Raw genomic sequence first — 17569 nt, 5'->3', positions numbered from 1 at the left:
GCTAATACGGTATTTCGCATTTCTCATTTAGTTTTTATTATGTGCTAGTCCTTGTTCCTAAAATATGTATTATACTATATACTACTATTAGAGAATAATCACTTCTAATAATTCATAACCACAAGTAGGCAATTATATCTATAATAGGCCACAATTAGACCACAATATCGTTGAAATTCTAATTTCTTGTCTATATTTTTCTCAATATTTTTTTCTTTTACATTCCTCGTATCTCAATAAAGAGTATATATAGGATGATTTCTAATAATTCATAACCACAAGTAGGCAATTATATCTATAATAGGCCACAATTAGACTACAATATCGTTGAAATTCTAATTTCTTGTCTATATTTTTCTCAATATTTTTTTCTTTTACATGCCTCGTATCTCAATAAAGAGTATATATAGGATGATTTTTCAGGATAACTTGTTGAACTCATTTATTGATTCCTCTATTTTATGATAGTGATAAGTGAATTACACTTGATAATTTGAATTAATTTATTTGTTTGTACACACAGAGGGACGACTCCAGCGGACAAACCTTTGTCAAATCTATGTACGTCGATCCTTCACCTACCCACGATGAGTTCCATGGAATGAAAACCAGTTTGTCGGAAAATATCTATCAGAATCTGAGATGTCGTGAGAGCTTGAACTCCAGTGGAACAGTATCTCGGAAGACGAGTACAGCTTCTGAGTACACACCAGAACATACTTATATAGTTAATAGATCACCTGGTCATGTTGATCAAAATACCGTCAACTATCTTGCAGAGACAGCTATTTCCCCTCCTATAGACTTGCCGATACAGCGTCCAATCATACCTACAGATTTAGGAAACCATATGCTAATCGGTAGTCCTCCTAGAGTGTTAGATTCGGATGGTAGTGATCATACTGACGCTTTCAAGGCTGAATTAAATGATAGTTTGCTTCAGAAAGACACTAGTAAATTTACTCCGATTCCTGGACAAAAAGTCAACTTAAAGGTATTCGTCATGTCAGTAGATCAAAATTCAGATGGTACAAAAGATGATTACGTAGAATCTCCTAAAGAAAGAATCATAGAAGTGAAACTTGAAGACAATAAAAATGAAAAGTGTTTGACTCCTGACGTTGATACAAAGAGTGAGAAGCTTATGGATCAAAGCCTAAAGCTTCCACCACAGAGAAAAATTTCTAGATTTTTGGTGAGTCCTGTATTGTCTGGACAATTGAATCTTCCAAAAGATAAAGATTTTGGTACCGAGGTAGCGCCCAAACCCCAGAATGTTCCTGATGTTGTGCCACTAGTAGAAAAGCCAGTAGAGATAATTCATCAAGCAACTGAAGTAAAATCTGTTATTCCCAGTAATGTAATCGCTTCCACAGAACCGTTAAGAAAGAACTCGGCTCCTCTAGAAACTACTAGAAATATGCTTGAGTTAGAGAAACCTGCAGAGCCAAAGATAAGCGTATGTTCCTTAAAAGAAGAAAGTAGTGCAGTAAAAGACGATTCCGCTCAAATGTGCGGTCCTGAACACATAAATACATTAGAGCAGTTGAAAATTAGTCTCGATAATCTAAAGCACAGCAGCCATCCTAAGAAGGATTCTGTAGAATCTGAAACTAAAAAGGAAACTAAAAAGATATCTTCAAACATCGATGTTAGTGCAAAGGGATCGACTGTAACAGCGCAATCATCTCCGTCTCAGTTTATACCACAGACTGCTCAGAGCCAACCATCGCAACAGCCGCTACAAACCCAACAGCAGCCAATACAATCAGCGCAACAGCCGCTACAACCTCCTCAGCAGCCACTACAACCTCCTCAGCAGCCGCTACAACCTCCGCAACAACCTTTACAACCTCCACAGCAGCAATTACAGCCTCCACAGCAACCATTACAACCTCCACAACAATCGTTACAACCTTCACAACAATCTCTTCAAACTCCCCAACAAAACTTTACTATTTCATCGCCACAGTCTCAGCAGACGTTACCTCCACCTCAACAAATGTCAGCTTCTCAGAATTTATCCCAGCAGACGCCAACCCAGCAAACTTTAATGCAACCTCAACAGTCGGTACCACAGCACCAACCAAGTTTAACTCCTATGCAACAATCTCAACAATTACCAACGAGTCAACCGCCTCAACAGCAGCAGTCGTTACCGCAGTTGCCCCAACAGCAGCAGTCCTTACCGCAGTTGCCTCAACAGCAGCAATCTTTACCGCAATTAAAACAGCAGCAATCCTTACAACAATTGCCACCACAACAGCAACAAGCGACTTTACCTCCACAGCAACAACCGTTGCAACAGCAACCTCAATTACAACAGATATCTCAACAACAGCAGTATTCCCAGCACCAACTACCGCAGCAACAGCTACCTCAACAGCAGTTATCGCAGCAACAGCTATCGCAGCAACAGCTACCGCAGCAACAGCTACCGCAACAACAGATGCCGCAGCAACAGCTGCCGCAGCAACAGCTGCCGCAGCAACAGATACCGCAGCAACAGCTATCGCAGCAAAAGCTGCCACAGCAACAGATACCGCAGCAACAGTTGCCACAACAACAGATACCGCAGCAACAGCTGCCACAGCAACAGCTGCCACAGCAACAGCCGCCACAGCAACAGCTACCGCAGCAACAGCTACCGCCGCAACAGCTAACGCAGCAACAGCTAGCGCAGCAACAGCTGCCGCAAAAACAGCTATCGCAGCAGCAAATGCTGCCTCCACAACAACAGCAACCTGTCCCGCAACCACATTTAACTCAACAACTGTCTCAACAGCAGATAAATGTTCCACAACAGCAACTATCTGCGCAGTCACAGATACAACAGCCTCAGATATCTCAGCAACAACTACCGCCTCAGCATCACCAACAGTTTTCTCAACATTTGCCACAAACGCAGCAACAAATTCCTCATCCGGCAAGTCAGCCTCAGTCTGTTCTAGCTCAACAGGTTCCTTCTATATCGCAGCAACAAAACTATGTACCTTCGTCGGTACCGCAACAGTACGTGCCTACTGCTACACACCCCATGAATATTTCCCACATTAGTTCTTCCATGTCTCAACAAACGTCATCTGTCATGAGTGGTTCGGTACCAAGTCAGCCTGTATCGATGTCGATGCCTCAACCAATGTCAAGTAGTGTGCCACATCAACACGATATTCCAATATCTGTAAGTATTAAATCTATTTACTAAATTTTTGCACGAGAGCTTTATTAAAACTTTTCTGCTTTTACTGATCGTCATCTAACTAATATTAATATATTTGTGGGAGTGTAATAATTACAAAAAAACACGGTATTAATTCTTTTTTAAATAAGTTAGTTACAGTTTTTTTTAATTTTTATTGCTAAAATAATGTTTAGTACCTTCGTTTTACATATTTATCATATCATACAGAACATATTTGTCGTTTAAATAAGAGTCATTGTTGTTGTCTTTATGTTTTAACTTTGGTAACTATTCCCACAAGAATGGACTGAAACTCATATAAATATTATATACAATTAGAAATATATATATTTTTTAAATTCAATTTATTCTCTAAGAATTTATGATAATTATTCGCCAACCTCACGACAATGCTTGCCTACAGATAGATCAACAAAAAACTGAGCGAGTTACTCACTTAAATATCTGGGATGCTACATTACAGGAAAAATTCTTCTTTAAGTTCCATCTTCTATCGAAGGTTGGAAATCATCATGGCAATGCGGACCCTGTTGACTGCTTCTCTAAATAGCTCTGCACTACTGCATTCGAACCATTCCCGTAAGTTCTTAAGCCAGGATGTTCTTCGTCTTCCCACATTTCGCTTTCCTCGGATTTTGCCTTGCATAATAAGTTGTAATAATGAGTATTTTTGCCCTCTCATCACATGTCCCAAGTACTCAAGTTTTCGTCTTGCAGAAAAACTAGACCCAAGTAAATACTTCAAATGCAGAATTGAAGCAGCTCGTACATCGTTTCTAAAAATGGTATTATTCTTCTGTAACCACAGCTTAAACCTGAAATGACGTCAAATAATGATCAAATGATACATTTGGTCAGTGTTGTTAAATGGCACCGAGACTTGGACTCTTAAAAGTCTGAGACGATCAATTGCCTAGAGGCGTTTGAGATATGGTTGCGTAAAAGAATGCTCCGAGTATCCAGGACAGCGATGCAGACCAACGAAGCTGTGTTAGTTACTAAGTTACTTACTAAAAACTAGTAAAACAAGAAACATTTCATATAGTCCATGCGGTGAGACCGCTCCCGTCTGAAAAAATTTCTGATTCGGTTTCTTTGTGGATTCCTATTCAAAAATGTTCCCTTTACACAAATCTGAAGGGTGCCGGGCGGAATTTTTGGGAAGAAATTGTTTAAACAATTTTTTTTAAACAAATACAAAAGATCACCTTTTTTTGCTCTGGAACATATATTTTTTATATTTCTTGGGACATTCTAAACAAGAAAGGTATCTTGTAATTTTTCTTAAAAATTGATAGTTTTCGAGTTATAGGCGATTTAAAATCTGAAAAATGCGAAAATACGCATTTTCGAGGCTTAAAAACTCATATTTAAATTAGTATTTTTGGGGTTGCCAGATAAATTGAAGATTAAACACTCAGCTTCAAGATTCTGAAGAGTGATTGCGTCTAACCTTATTTAAACCGTTGTTTTTTAATTGTTAAATATGCATGTCCATCCGATTTTTTTGCCGGTGCGACGCGCTTTATTTCAAAAATCTCCAATTTTTCTCCGAAAAATATTTTTTCTAGATTCTTTAGGATATTCTAAATAAAATCAGTTTCTTGACATTTTTCTCAAAAGTTGATAGTTTTAAAATTATAAGCGATTTAAAATCCGAAAAAAGCCAAAAAACGCATTTTTGGATTTTAAATCGCTTATAACTTCAAAACTGTTCTTTTGAGAAAAATGTCAAGAAACTTATTTTATTCAGAATGTCCTAAGGAATCTAGAAAAAATATTTTTCGGAGAAAAATTGGAGATTTTTGAAATAGATCGCGCCACACCGGCAAAAAAATCGGATGGACATGTATATTTAACAATTAAAAAACAACGGTTTAAATTAAGGTTAGACGCAATCACTCTTCAGAATCTTGAAGCTGAATGTTTAAACTTCAATTTAAGTATCTGGCAACCTCAAAAATACTAATTTAAATATGAGTTTTAGCCCGGTCAAAGAACAATCTGACCTCAAAAAAAAATAAAGGAAGGAAGAAAATTTGGGAACAGGTAGTTGAAATTGTCTATTATTTTATAAAAAAAAGGTTACAATTCTACACCCCCTCCATTTTACAAAAATAGGGAAATAAGGGTTGGTTTTTCATTAAAAGTGCTGTATTTCGGAAAATAAGGCAATAATAACAAAAAATTTTATTTAAAAATCATCAAGGTACTTTTATCCTAACATTTTGACTAAAAACTTTGTTTGAATCTTGATTCGTTTCTAACCTATAGCCCTTTTTATAGTACTTAACAGGGGCGCTTATTTGAATTGCGCGCGCATAAAAAATGTCAGATTTTAAAATTAACTAACTTTTAAATCGATAATTTGGGGCATTTATCAAACAATAAAATGTACGAAAAAAACACAATACCTTTAGAAAAATATCAATTTTAACGTGAATATATTTTCATTGTGAATTACAAATTATTTAATTTAGAAAAATATGTTTTAAAATATACTAATACAAGTTTTGAGAGCAACACATATTTTTTGTCACAAAAATTTACATAATCATTTAAATTAAAATTCTTTTTAGACTTATGTTTTAAGATGGCTAATTAACATTTGGATTTAAAATTGCACAACGTTACTTTAAAGGATAAAAATTTGTATGGCGATAAAAAATGGATATTTTTTTGATTTTTATTTTAAGTCAATTTTCAAGATTTCAATCAATAATATCTTTGTTGAAAATTCATAATAAACTTTAAAAATATGCTTGTAGGTACTTGAAAATGTACTCTTTCGAAAGCGATATCCATTTTTCTTATGCATAGAATACTTTTTAAATAAGGCTCACTTATTATAAACAACTACAAAAAAATGTCATGTTTTAATAAAATCGATGCCATTCTTTTCTGAAAGCCTTTTTTTAAATGAAAATATGGGAACATATTAAAAAAGGCTTGAATAACATATTATATATATTTACAATAGGCCTATTGCAAAGATAAAAATATATGGGGCACGTAAACACAGGTGAAAAAATTGCTTACAAGAGAAAACGCCGCGCTTCCTAAACACAGTAGACTGAGTAGACGAACATAACCTAAAAAATTGGAGCAATATTCACGCTGCAATGTTTTGTTATCGTTTTCGGCTGTCTTTTGAATTTATAACTTATTATCAATAAAAGTGATCTGTTTGTTATAAAATAATTGTGTAAATATTTACAATGAGTGCGAACAGTGAAACAAATAATAATAATTCTTGTTTTATTTGTGAAAAACATTTAGAATGTGATAACGAAAAAATTGTAATTGTCAAAATGGAATTAAAACATTAAAAAGTGTAAGTTAAGAAAGAAAAGATGATAGACACAAAATGCTTTTGGACTGTGATGAAATTAGAATGTAAATAGACAAAAATATGTATTAAAAAAAAGGAGAAACGTTTTCATGCTGCATGCGGAAGTTGTCAAACTGGTAATAATAGTTTAGATGGTAGCTGCCAAGAGACCCAAAATTATGATTTTACAGTTGATTCTATTATAAATGAAGTTGATTCAGACACAAATTTTACATCAGACGAAGATGAAAATGAACTTTTAATAATTTAGACTAATTAATTAAATGTAAACAGTGACGATCCAGTTCGATATACAATAAACGATTTTTCATTGCACCTTTTATCATTTTAGTACTTCATACTCATTTGATCCTTTATAACTTAGGAGGCAACATCAGCGCGCGAAAAACGCGTTCCAAGATTGCAACTTTAATTTTGAATATTCTGTAGAGATATCTGGCACATATATTCGCAATATAGTAAAGAGTTGTGGTACTGAGCCCAATTTAAGAAACATGTTAGTATGTAGAAATTACTCTAAAATTAAATTAAATATAAAAAACGAGTCTGTGCCGCTTTAAGAAGAACAAAAAAATACAGTTTTTTCAAATAAACTTTTTTATCCCATGTCTAGATTTTGTGTCACAATGAAATTACTAAAAAACGATTATCTATAACAAGAAATCGACCTTGACTGACATGGCAACATTTAGCGCGCCTATGAGTATAATAATTATTGTTATCACAATTATGTGCCTTTGTTTCTGATAGTATAGTGTATAGTGTCACTGACACTGTAGTACTGCCGACACACTGTTGCCGCACTATTGAAAGTTCGGAGAACTATAGAAAAAAAAAATTGACGCGCTGATGTAGCCTCTTAATAGAGTACATTTATTTTTAATTAAGTTAATTTAATTTTTAAATGAACTTTAGAAAACCTAATAAATATTTAGTAAAAGAAATATTTTTTTGAGAAATTTTGATATATTTTCATTTTATAGGTTTATATTGAAATAATTAACTTAAAAATACAAGTATGTACTTTAAAATTATAGTTTTTCAAATTATTAACTTAATTCACAAACAAAATAATATAGGATACGTGCACGCGCATGTAATTCGTTCAGGTAAGTACATACTTACAAGAAAAACCAAAGCTTTCAGTTCTTTTTCCAAAAATTCAAAAAAAAATTTCCAAAATTTTTCCACTGGCCGTAAATTTTTTTTGAACATTTTTGGAAAATGTTAACTTCAAGCCCTTAATAGATCTGTAAATAGTGTGTTCACCAATTTTCAGATTAATTGATACAAAACTAACCGAATAAGACCGTTTTAAAAAATTTTGGTTTTCAACCCTTATTAAAAATAGGCTATATCTCATAAAATAATCGAGATCTAAAAAAAAATTTAAAGACCAATCTTTAAGGTTAAATCACTCTGATGACTATTTTATTTTTCACTGTTACATTTTATTTTATTATTTTTAAAATACAGCACTTTTAATGAAAAACCAACCCTTATTTCCCTATTTTTGTAAAATGGAGACGGTTTAGAATTGTAAACTTTTTCTTATATAATAATAGACAATTTCAACTACCTATTCCCAAATTTTCATCCTTCCTTTAATTTTTTTGAGGTTTTTGTAAAGTTTTGTGTTCCTTGATCGGGCTATTTTTAAGCGTCGAAAATACGTATTTTCGCATTTTTCAGATTTTAAATCGCCTATAACTCGAAAACTATCAATTTTTGAGAAAAATTACAAGATATCTTTCTTGTTTAGAATGACCCACAAAACTTAAAAATATATGTTCCGGAGAAAAAAAAGGTGATCTTTTGTATTTGTTTAAAAAAATTGTTTAAACAATTTCTGACCAAAAATTCCGCCCGGCACCCTTCAGATTTGTTTAAAGGGAACATTTTTGAATAGAAATCCACAAAGAAACCGAATCAGAAATTTTCCCAGACGGGAGCGGTCTCACCACATGGACTAATACCTATAATCGGTCATGTTTTTAGTGGAAAGTGGTACAGAATCCTTTAGCTTATCATGAAAGGTAAAATCAAGGGCCGCAGAGGCATTGGAAGGAAGCAGATGTTATGGCTGTATGAAAATTGGGAGTATAATCAGGACGTGCATCAGATCTTTATATATTTTTTCAAACAGGCTTATGATTCAATTAATCGTGCAACATTATGGAAGACAATGACCGAGCTCGTCGTACCCAAGAAACCAACTGAGGTAACACAAATGTGTGTAAGTAACTCCTTTGCACAAGTTAGCATAGGGGGAAAATATCAAATGCTTTCTGCGTAAATTCTGGACTAAGGGAGATTCGTTGTCCCCATTGTTTAACCTAGCCTTAGAATATGGCATGCGAAAAATTTATCCAAAAATCAAACCAGACATAACTGCTCGGGGAGCAAAAATCATACTCGTCATTGCCGATGACGTAGATGCAGTGGCACAATCAACATTAGAAGTTAAGGATATTTTCTTGAGCTTTGAAGAAGCTGCATTAAACATCGGTCTAAAAATAAATGAAGTCAAAACAAAATACATGATCGTCTCAAAACAAGAACGACGGCGAATAATGCAAAACATTACTATAAACGATCATAACTTCGAGGTGATTAAAGAATTTAAATATCTAGGAGCTACAATCACAAATGACAACAAAAGAGAGCGAGAAGTTAAAACGCGAATAATGGCAGGAAACAGATCTTACTTTGCAATGCAACATCTAATGAAGTCAAAACTTCTTTCACGAGCAGTCGCGTATGGAATCGAAACATGGACGTTAACGAATTAGTGGCACAGGACCTACAAACATGGAAGGCAATAGTAAACGCAGCAAAGACTCACGAAGAGTTGTAACGCCATTGATGATGAGATGTTATGGCTCAAGAACATTCGCGATTGGACAGGAATACGCAGTGTCCAACAACTATTCCGATTAGATGAAGATCGTGAACAACTCGCTAATGTAATTGCAACGTTAGGGTAACCTAAAGTGGCACCCAAACAACACAGGCTACAGGCATCTGCTAAGAAAGGTGTCCGCATGATTATACAAAGAACTCGGAAACAAGACGATAGTGTCAAGAGTGCGTAGAAGGTGGTGCTGCACTAGTAGAAACCATGTTGTCTACTGTTTATGAGATTCGAGGGGATTTTTTTAAATTGATGACCCATCAAACAGCCAAACAATTAACTGGGAAATACTCTCATCTTGACAAGATAGATGAAAAAATTAAGAGGAGAAAGGCAATTTTTTTCAAAATTCAATATTAATTCAGTCCATTCCTGCAGAAGCTTTCGCGTCAACTAACCCATTCGATTTGAAACGTTTCAGATACCACAGCCTCATGTACTACCCACTAGCGCAACTACTACCATATCCCACGCCATCAGCCAGTCAACCATTCACCAGCAACAACCACCCCCTCAAAGTTACACTCATCAACCATCATCAATCCCTCCTCCCATATCTAAGCATCTCGCCACGTCTCAGCCGATGGTGATAAACATGAATCAACCACCCATCGACATGCAGACGGTGTATCAGCAACCGGTGTATGCCGGCCATGGCGGACACACAATTTCTAGTTCTGTATCTGTGCAGAATTTCTCGTCGGCGGCGGGAGGACCACCTGTCGGCGGTTTCCAGCATTCCATGTCCATCGACGACACTCTGCAAAACTATGCTGCTGCTGTCAAGAAAGTGCCAGAGAATCTCAACCAAATATTGGAAAGGTGAGTAGTACCGTTATATCAACATTATATAAATATATAAGGTCGGCCGTACACGGACAGCTTCAAGCAGTTAAGAGCAACTGCTTGAAGCTGTGACCGCGCGGTGAACTATGATCTTATATCCACTGCCATACACAAGACATCTCGAGCAGTCGCGACCGCTTCAAGCTGCCAACAGCACGATTTTTTTAAGGTAATTATGTTTATTTACAATCTACATCATTAAAAGAGTATTAAGTAAATTTGTTCCATGTTTTTGGGCATGAAGAGGAGACTTCCAATGATGTCTCACATTATCCTATTTATGTTTAAGTTTTAAAATAGGTCCTGAGGCCAGGTTCTATCTCGTCTCCTTGTGGCAGGGCCATTATGGAATAATTCCCTTACAAGTCATTTTCATGGTACGCTCATTTTGTGACTCCGTGGCTCGATGGATTTCTTCTCTGATGAAAGGTATATTTAAGTCTTCGTGAAGTGTTTGATTACTTACGTACCATGGTGCATTCACTATTGATCTTAGAACTTTAGACTGAAATCTTTGGATGATATTCGGTGATGTTGACTTTGCACAGCCCCAGAGGTGTAGTCCGTAGTACCAAATAGGTTTGAGTATTGCTTTGTACAGAAGAATTTTGTTTTGGATGTTGAGTTTTGATCTGCGCCCAAGGAGCCAATACATTTGCCGGAATTTCAAGTCTAGCTGTCTTTTTTTGGTCTGGATATGATTCTTACAAGTAAGACGTTGGTCAAGATGGAGGCCAAGGTATTTAACGTCTGTTGGTATTCGTACATTTTCCATTCTTACAGGTGGGCATGTTTTGGGGCGGTTGGTAAACGTTATTTGAGATGATTTTGTTTTGTTCACTTTTGTTCGCCATTTTGTGTACCATTCACTGAGTATGTCAAGATGGTGTTGCAGGTCTTGTGAGGGCTTGTATGGGATCTTCATTTACAGCTAGTATTGCTATGTCATCAGCAAAGGAAGCCATCGTAGTATTATGAGACTCTGGTATATCGGCTGTGTAGAGTGAGAAAAGCAGCGGCCCGAGAACACTACCTTGTTGAACTCCGGAGTTAATAGGACAGAGGCTGGATTGTTGGTCTTTGAATTTTACAGAGAAGTATCTATTTGATAAGTAGGATTTGATTAGGAGGAAATACTTAGTAGATAGTGCTAATTTTACTGCTAATTTTACTTGTAAAGCAGACTTCTGTGCCAAACTTTGTCAAACACTTGTGAGATATCTAGGAATACAGCGTTGCAGTATTTCCTTTCTTCGAGAGTTTTTGATATTTCATTTACTATTCGATGGACTTAATGAAATCAATGATGATGAAATCAATTGATGACCAACATCACGATGAAATCCCATTGTTCTGTCGACCTCTCGCGACCGTTTGTAAAACATTCACTGACTGCTCGAAATGTTGACTGCGCTAGGAGTAGTCGTCAGTTCTCCGACTTACCCCCCTTCATCGTCAGAATCCATGACTCGACTGCGAAAGAAAGTTAACTGCTCGAGTAGTTGCAAGCGACAGCCCGAACAATCAGGCTCGCTATTCTCGACATCACTCGCAATTAGCGCGTATACAGTGCTAGTCAAAAGTCCGTACCCCCCCTCGTATCTTTTGAACGGTTATACTTATAATAGTGAAATTTGGAGGAAGGAAATGAACGGAAGTAGGCTTCTTAACTAGTCATGACAGGTGACGTAAAAGTGACAGATGACTTTACAGCGCCACTGTGACAGATAATTTTAAATGGTACCCTATGGTAAGCGATACCTCGTTTGATAGGTATTGAAAATACCCATTCAGCTATAATACTTTTGTTTGAGTTTAAGCTCATTTGGATGAATAAATGAAATAATATAAAATTGTAGTTTCGCATTTAATTAATAAAAATTCAGACCTCCGCCTATGGTTACTTGACAAAAAGGTTGACGTTGACGTAAAAACTACTAGAGAGCTGAAAAATGTCAACTTTTTTGATAAAACAACCATGGGCGGACATTTGAATTTTTAATAATTAACTGCGAAACTACAAAGTTGTATTTATTTCATTTATTCACCAAAATCAAAATCAACTTAAACCCAAAAAAATTAGTATGACTGAATAGGTATTTTCAATACCTTTCAAATGAGGTATCACTTGCCATATGGTCCCATTTAAAATTATCTGTCACAGTGGCGCTGTAAAGTCATCTGTCACTATTACGTCACCTGTCATGACTAGTTAAAAGGCGTACGTCCGTTTATTTCCTCCCTCAAAATTTCACTATTATATGTATAACCGTTCAAAAGATACGAGGGGGGGTACGGACTTTTGACTAGCACTGTACGTAAGTTGCGAAGGATTGATTTGCGAACATTTCCTAAAAATGGTATTCTTGACCACCGTTCGCAGAAACATGCGACCGTTCGCATTGTTCACGTCTAAATACATTTAGCAACACTGTAAATGTCTAAAAACGTCTATCTTCACTGCTGTCTGCTGTAGGAATTCGGAATAGGGTTAGGGAACGTTAGGGTTCATTAGGGTTCGATTATTTTTATCGTTTTTGTTACACATGGTTACACGACGTTACACAGTCTAATATTGTTTATATTTGTATTTTGAAAATGGAAATTTCATTAGTTAAAGCAAAACGAACAACCAATGCCAGACGAGAAAAAAAATTATTGCTGGAATTTATGAAAAAAATCCTAATTTGCTAAGTGCAAAATTTTCAAATGCCTTTACTCAAAAGAATTTTTCTTCTTAAAAATGACTTTAACTTTAGCTGGAAAATTAAAAAATGGATTAGATATTGATGAATGAATAAAATTTTATAATAAATTATCGCACCAATTCTACATAAAAGTCACAGCAACAATTAAATATATTATACAATTTCCAAATTCCATTTAAAAATAAACATAAAACATTACAATCTTCACTTGCGAAGACGATGTGAATGATTACAAGCACTCGTAGCGAGTTTGGAACGTTCGCAATTGTTGCAAGTGCTCAAGAATACGAAAAACTCTGTTTTGTTCGCATCGTTCAATCTTGAGAATGACATTTGTACTTACGAGTGGTCAAGAATAGCGCCCCAGTAATCGACCGCTCTAGATGTCGACGACGACCGTTCGAACTGTCCGTGTATGTCGCTCAGCAGTAAACTGCCCTAGCAGTCTGTGTACGGCCTCCCTAAAGCCTCATTTACACTTGGCAAGTTTGCTGGCTGAAAGTACTTGCGGCACTAAGCTTGCAGTGTGTAAACAACAGGAAAGTGCACTTGCTACTTGCTGGTAAGCGCTTGCTAGATGTTGACAGACCGGCTAGTTTACTTGTCGCTTGCCCACTATTTTTTGTATAGAAATACTGCAAGGAAGCTAAACTGTCACCAGTATCAAGATATCGTAATGTTACTTCTACTTTTATTTGAGGAGAAATTGGACTTCTCATCCCTGTGTCAGACTTTGTAAGTTTAGCATCTACTAGTTTTAACGGTTCTTGAATCTTTTGCTAAGATAAACTCATAAAATTCTTATAAAAATGGAGATCTTTAACTGTTATCTACTTTAAGAATCGTTCTGACCCACCCAGAGTATTTCTATGCATTATCCAATCTCTAATCCAAACTCGTTTTTTCCTGTTTTTGGCACACTACGGCACTTGGAACCATTCTATTTTCTAACTACTAGCAAATAAACTTGAAAATATGTAGACGGAAAACCACAAGTTTTGTTGCCGCAGCGCAAGTACTTTCAGCTAGTAAACTTTCCAAGTGTAAATGAAGCTTAAGACTTCTTCATAATATACTTGCTTCGAGAAAACTTCTAAAGGCCGGTATACATGAAGCCAGTAAGAAAGCAAGTAAAGCAGATTGGGCAACTCAAGTCGTTCAACCCCAGAGGCCATATGTGTTCTGACACAAAAAGGCAACGAACCTGGAAAATATCTAGATCTCTTCTTATCTAGTCGGCAAAAAAAAAAGAAACAATGGACCATGACAAGGTGAAGACATGATGAGAACGGCTACTGAAAACAGATCGGCAGTAGAACTCTAGAAAGATAAAATATTTCTATATTTTATCATCAAACAAAAGAATAAACAAGACTTCAGACAAAACTAAATTTCAAAACTGCTTTGGTGAGTTGTCGATTGGAACGTGATATTAATTCTAATTGGGATTACTTCCAAGTATGTTACGAACTGGCTAACGACGAATAAAGCATTGCAAAGCAAAGTTTGACAGAAAGTCTGATACTTTTGGGACAGACTTTCAAACATTCTTATTTACTTACTTGAATTTTTGTTTTTTGCAGCTCCAGTAAAGTTAGTCAAACTCCAGCTTCGCAAGGTGATGCCAAATACGACGCGCATCTGCAAAATTTGCAACAAAAGTTGTGTGCTATTCCTTCGTCTAGAACTTCACAAAATAATACTGTAAGTATCAAGAGTATTTCATTGTGTTAATGATTTTTCTTCGTTCATTGTTGTTTACTAACTTTACCATGGTACTACGTTTGTTTAATTTTAACTTAATATTTGTTATGTTGTTTTTGCATTTTGTTGAACGATTTGATTAATGATTTTAATTGTTTGCTTTGCGATTTATTTTGTTACAAGTTTGTAAACCCAAATTGTTAATTTATCTTCCATGTCAAAATTTTTTACACCACTCTACCACATTCCTTATCAAATTTTAATATTTGCCGCAAGGCAAGAGGAAGTAGAAGAAGACAAATACGAAGAAATCATGTTTGTACTAGAAGACCTGTGTAGACAATACGCAGTTTTTATTCGCTTATAGTGGTTTAATAGCTAAATATCAAATACTAAAACAAAAGACTGGATAATGGCATGTAGATTATTTTTAGACAAAAAAAATATGAAAGGTCGCAAGAAGGGAATATAATGAAAAAGATTACAATACATGATTGTAAGTCTGACTTTTTTGTGAGTTGACAGTTGTGAGTTTTTTGTTTGTTGACATCAAATTTTAATTTGATATCACATTTTTTCGTTAATTGCCACAGAAAGTTTCGTTTAAATAACAGAAAATAATGAGACACTGTTACAGATGCCGTGGCGACATCTGCATAAAACAAGTCAAAGTTTTATTTTAATAAAATTAAAAATAATATTAAAAATAAAGCTTTTAGTGAGACCACGTTTCTGGTAACGCCTTCGTGGTTTCTATTATTTACAAACCAACCGAATACTCAAATCAAAGAAAGCCCGAGGAGATCTATAATTTACATCTCACTTCTTGCCTGTTCAGCGTGGCAAAATTCCAACGAAAACACCTGTTTTATTTTTGGGTTGTTTGTATTAATTTTTTATGAAAATTTTAAACTTACAAATAAATCGCATAAACAAAAGAAATTGCTATGCATGTTTTTTTCAGGCGCCATCTAGCCCCCAACTGATACTCGCTTCGCCAGAGTTCCCGCAAGAAAATGTGCCTACTAATGCAAACGTTAATATAAGCAAAGTAACTAACTTTTCTTTTAATCATTAACTGTTTTCATCGTTAATATTATGCACAAAAATTGCATTAAAACTGTTCATTTTAAAAATATGACAAATATTTCACAATATACGACCTCGGTAGCTCATAGGAAGTTTCTATCCGTCTGTAATGCCATATGATGTGGGTTGGATTACCACTACAGTTGGATGACCACTACAGTTTTTTTAAGATTTTTTGTGTATAAACTACAATTATGTTTGGTGCTTTGGGTTTTAGCACTTGCTGTTGAGCTTCTTGTGGGTCCAGGCCTTGCTTCTACAAATAATTAAACCTTTTCCTTGCTGCGCCGCTCATACTCGCTTACTGGTTGGTCCTTGATGAGCTTCATCGCGATTTTGCTGACTACTTTTCAGTAGTCTCTCTTAAGAAGTATGGCCTGTAAAAGGGTGCAGCTTAATATTTTCAGGAGGCTGCGTTGTTTCTCTCCCTTCCTTGTTTAGTTTGTTTATTCCTGGCCCATTCTTGTTCCACGAGAAGCTAGAAAAGGATGGTCAGAACCGACAGAGTCCCGCATGCCACAAAGCTATCCTGGGTATTACCGAATATCCCGAGGTAATCGTCCACTCTGTCGTTCTCTCTTTACAGAATTAGCAACTACGACCGAGCATGAAATTCTCCTCCACAACGCCATCTCTAGTTTACAAGCCGTGCTATAAGGATTGGCAACGTTGCAATGTTGGCTTAGATAGGTCTGTCTGCTGTGGACCGATCCACGGATGATTTCTCATCGACACTGTCGAATATCTGCTGCATTAACAGCAAGAATTAAAGAAGACTTACATAAAAGACTTAAGTCCTAAATTGCTGAAGTGATAGAGGGTTATCGGCCAATTGCCCAACCACTAATAATACTATAAAAATTTGACTTTAATATTAACGATGAAAATATTTTTTAATTTGATATAATACGATGTGTCCAGAAATAAGGCAGTAGTCGCATTTTAATCATTAGTCCAGTCATCAGAGACAAAAAGTCACTAAACCTATAAAAATCATACGAACAACCTGAATTTTGCTGTGAATGTCAACTTTTGGGACCACAAAAAAGATGTAAAAAGTTTGCCACTTCAAGCCCCGGGCTTCCTCAAAAACCCCCGCTCGTAGGGTGGAAAACGGAAAACATATATTTACCAAAAATCTGTACGCCGTAGAAAAAATATTTCTACAACAAAAAATGCAGCAAAAAAGTCCATTAATAAATTTTTGTGAAATGGACCGTTCTGTCCTAAATTAGATATCCTACATAGGATGAAAAATACAAATGCGTAAATTACGGTACAAATTGGTGAATATAGTGAATAACTTTTGATTGGTGAATAACTTTTGATTGCTCAGGAAAAATGTACAACCCCTATTAACCTCCCCCTCCCGATAAGGTAATAAAGGTGTATAGCGATACGCTTTAATTACTATTTTTGCCAATTTTAATTTTAATATTTTTTCTCAAAACGAAATAATATGGGTCATATAAAGTTACCGTTAATATACAAAACAGACGCTAAGAAAGACATGGTTTTACGAAACGAATGCATCCCCTGACCATATGTTTTTGGAGTGGCAGTTTAACAAACTGAAGTCCTCATAAATTAATTACCATATCAGACCATTATGTCAACAACTCACTTTGGGACATGGCATTCGTTTCTAAAACTGCAGAAGTGTGTCTGTTTTTATGCGTCAGATCGGAGTGATTTATTGTCCTCTCCGGACCATACTGTAGGAAGGCATAACATCGATATAATCGATTGTGGCT

At 35.7% G+C, this 17569-nt stretch overlaps 1 protein-coding gene across 22 annotated transcripts in view; it reads left to right on the top strand.

The window, feature by feature from the left end:
- The window catches only part of LOC126881576 (titin), a 405229-nt gene that overhangs the window by 328994 nt on the left and 58666 nt on the right, over window positions 1-17569 (top strand). For 18 of the 22 annotated variants that reach the window (XR_007696921.1, XM_050645904.1, XM_050645903.1 and 15 more), the window contains 4 exons: window positions 524-3181; window positions 9890-10290; window positions 14606-14726; window positions 15691-15777. Coding sequence is in view for 21 of the 22 variants with exons in the window: in XM_050645904.1 (XP_050501861.1) it covers window positions 524-3181; window positions 9890-10290; window positions 14606-14726; window positions 15691-15777 (3267 nt within the window). In the remaining variant the exon portion in view is untranslated. The remainder of the gene's footprint in view (window positions 1-523; window positions 3182-9889; window positions 10291-14605; window positions 14727-15690; window positions 15778-17569) is intronic. The other 4 variants (XM_050645919.1, XM_050645907.1, XM_050645902.1 and 1 more) reach the window with 2 other exon arrangements.

The sequence above is a fragment of the Diabrotica virgifera genome, chromosome 3 (genome assembly GCF_917563875.1).
Source record: "Diabrotica virgifera virgifera chromosome 3, PGI_DIABVI_V3a".
Taxonomy (NCBI): domain Eukaryota; kingdom Metazoa; phylum Arthropoda; class Insecta; order Coleoptera; family Chrysomelidae; genus Diabrotica; species Diabrotica virgifera.
This window is presented reverse-complemented; position numbering and strand designations above follow the sequence as displayed.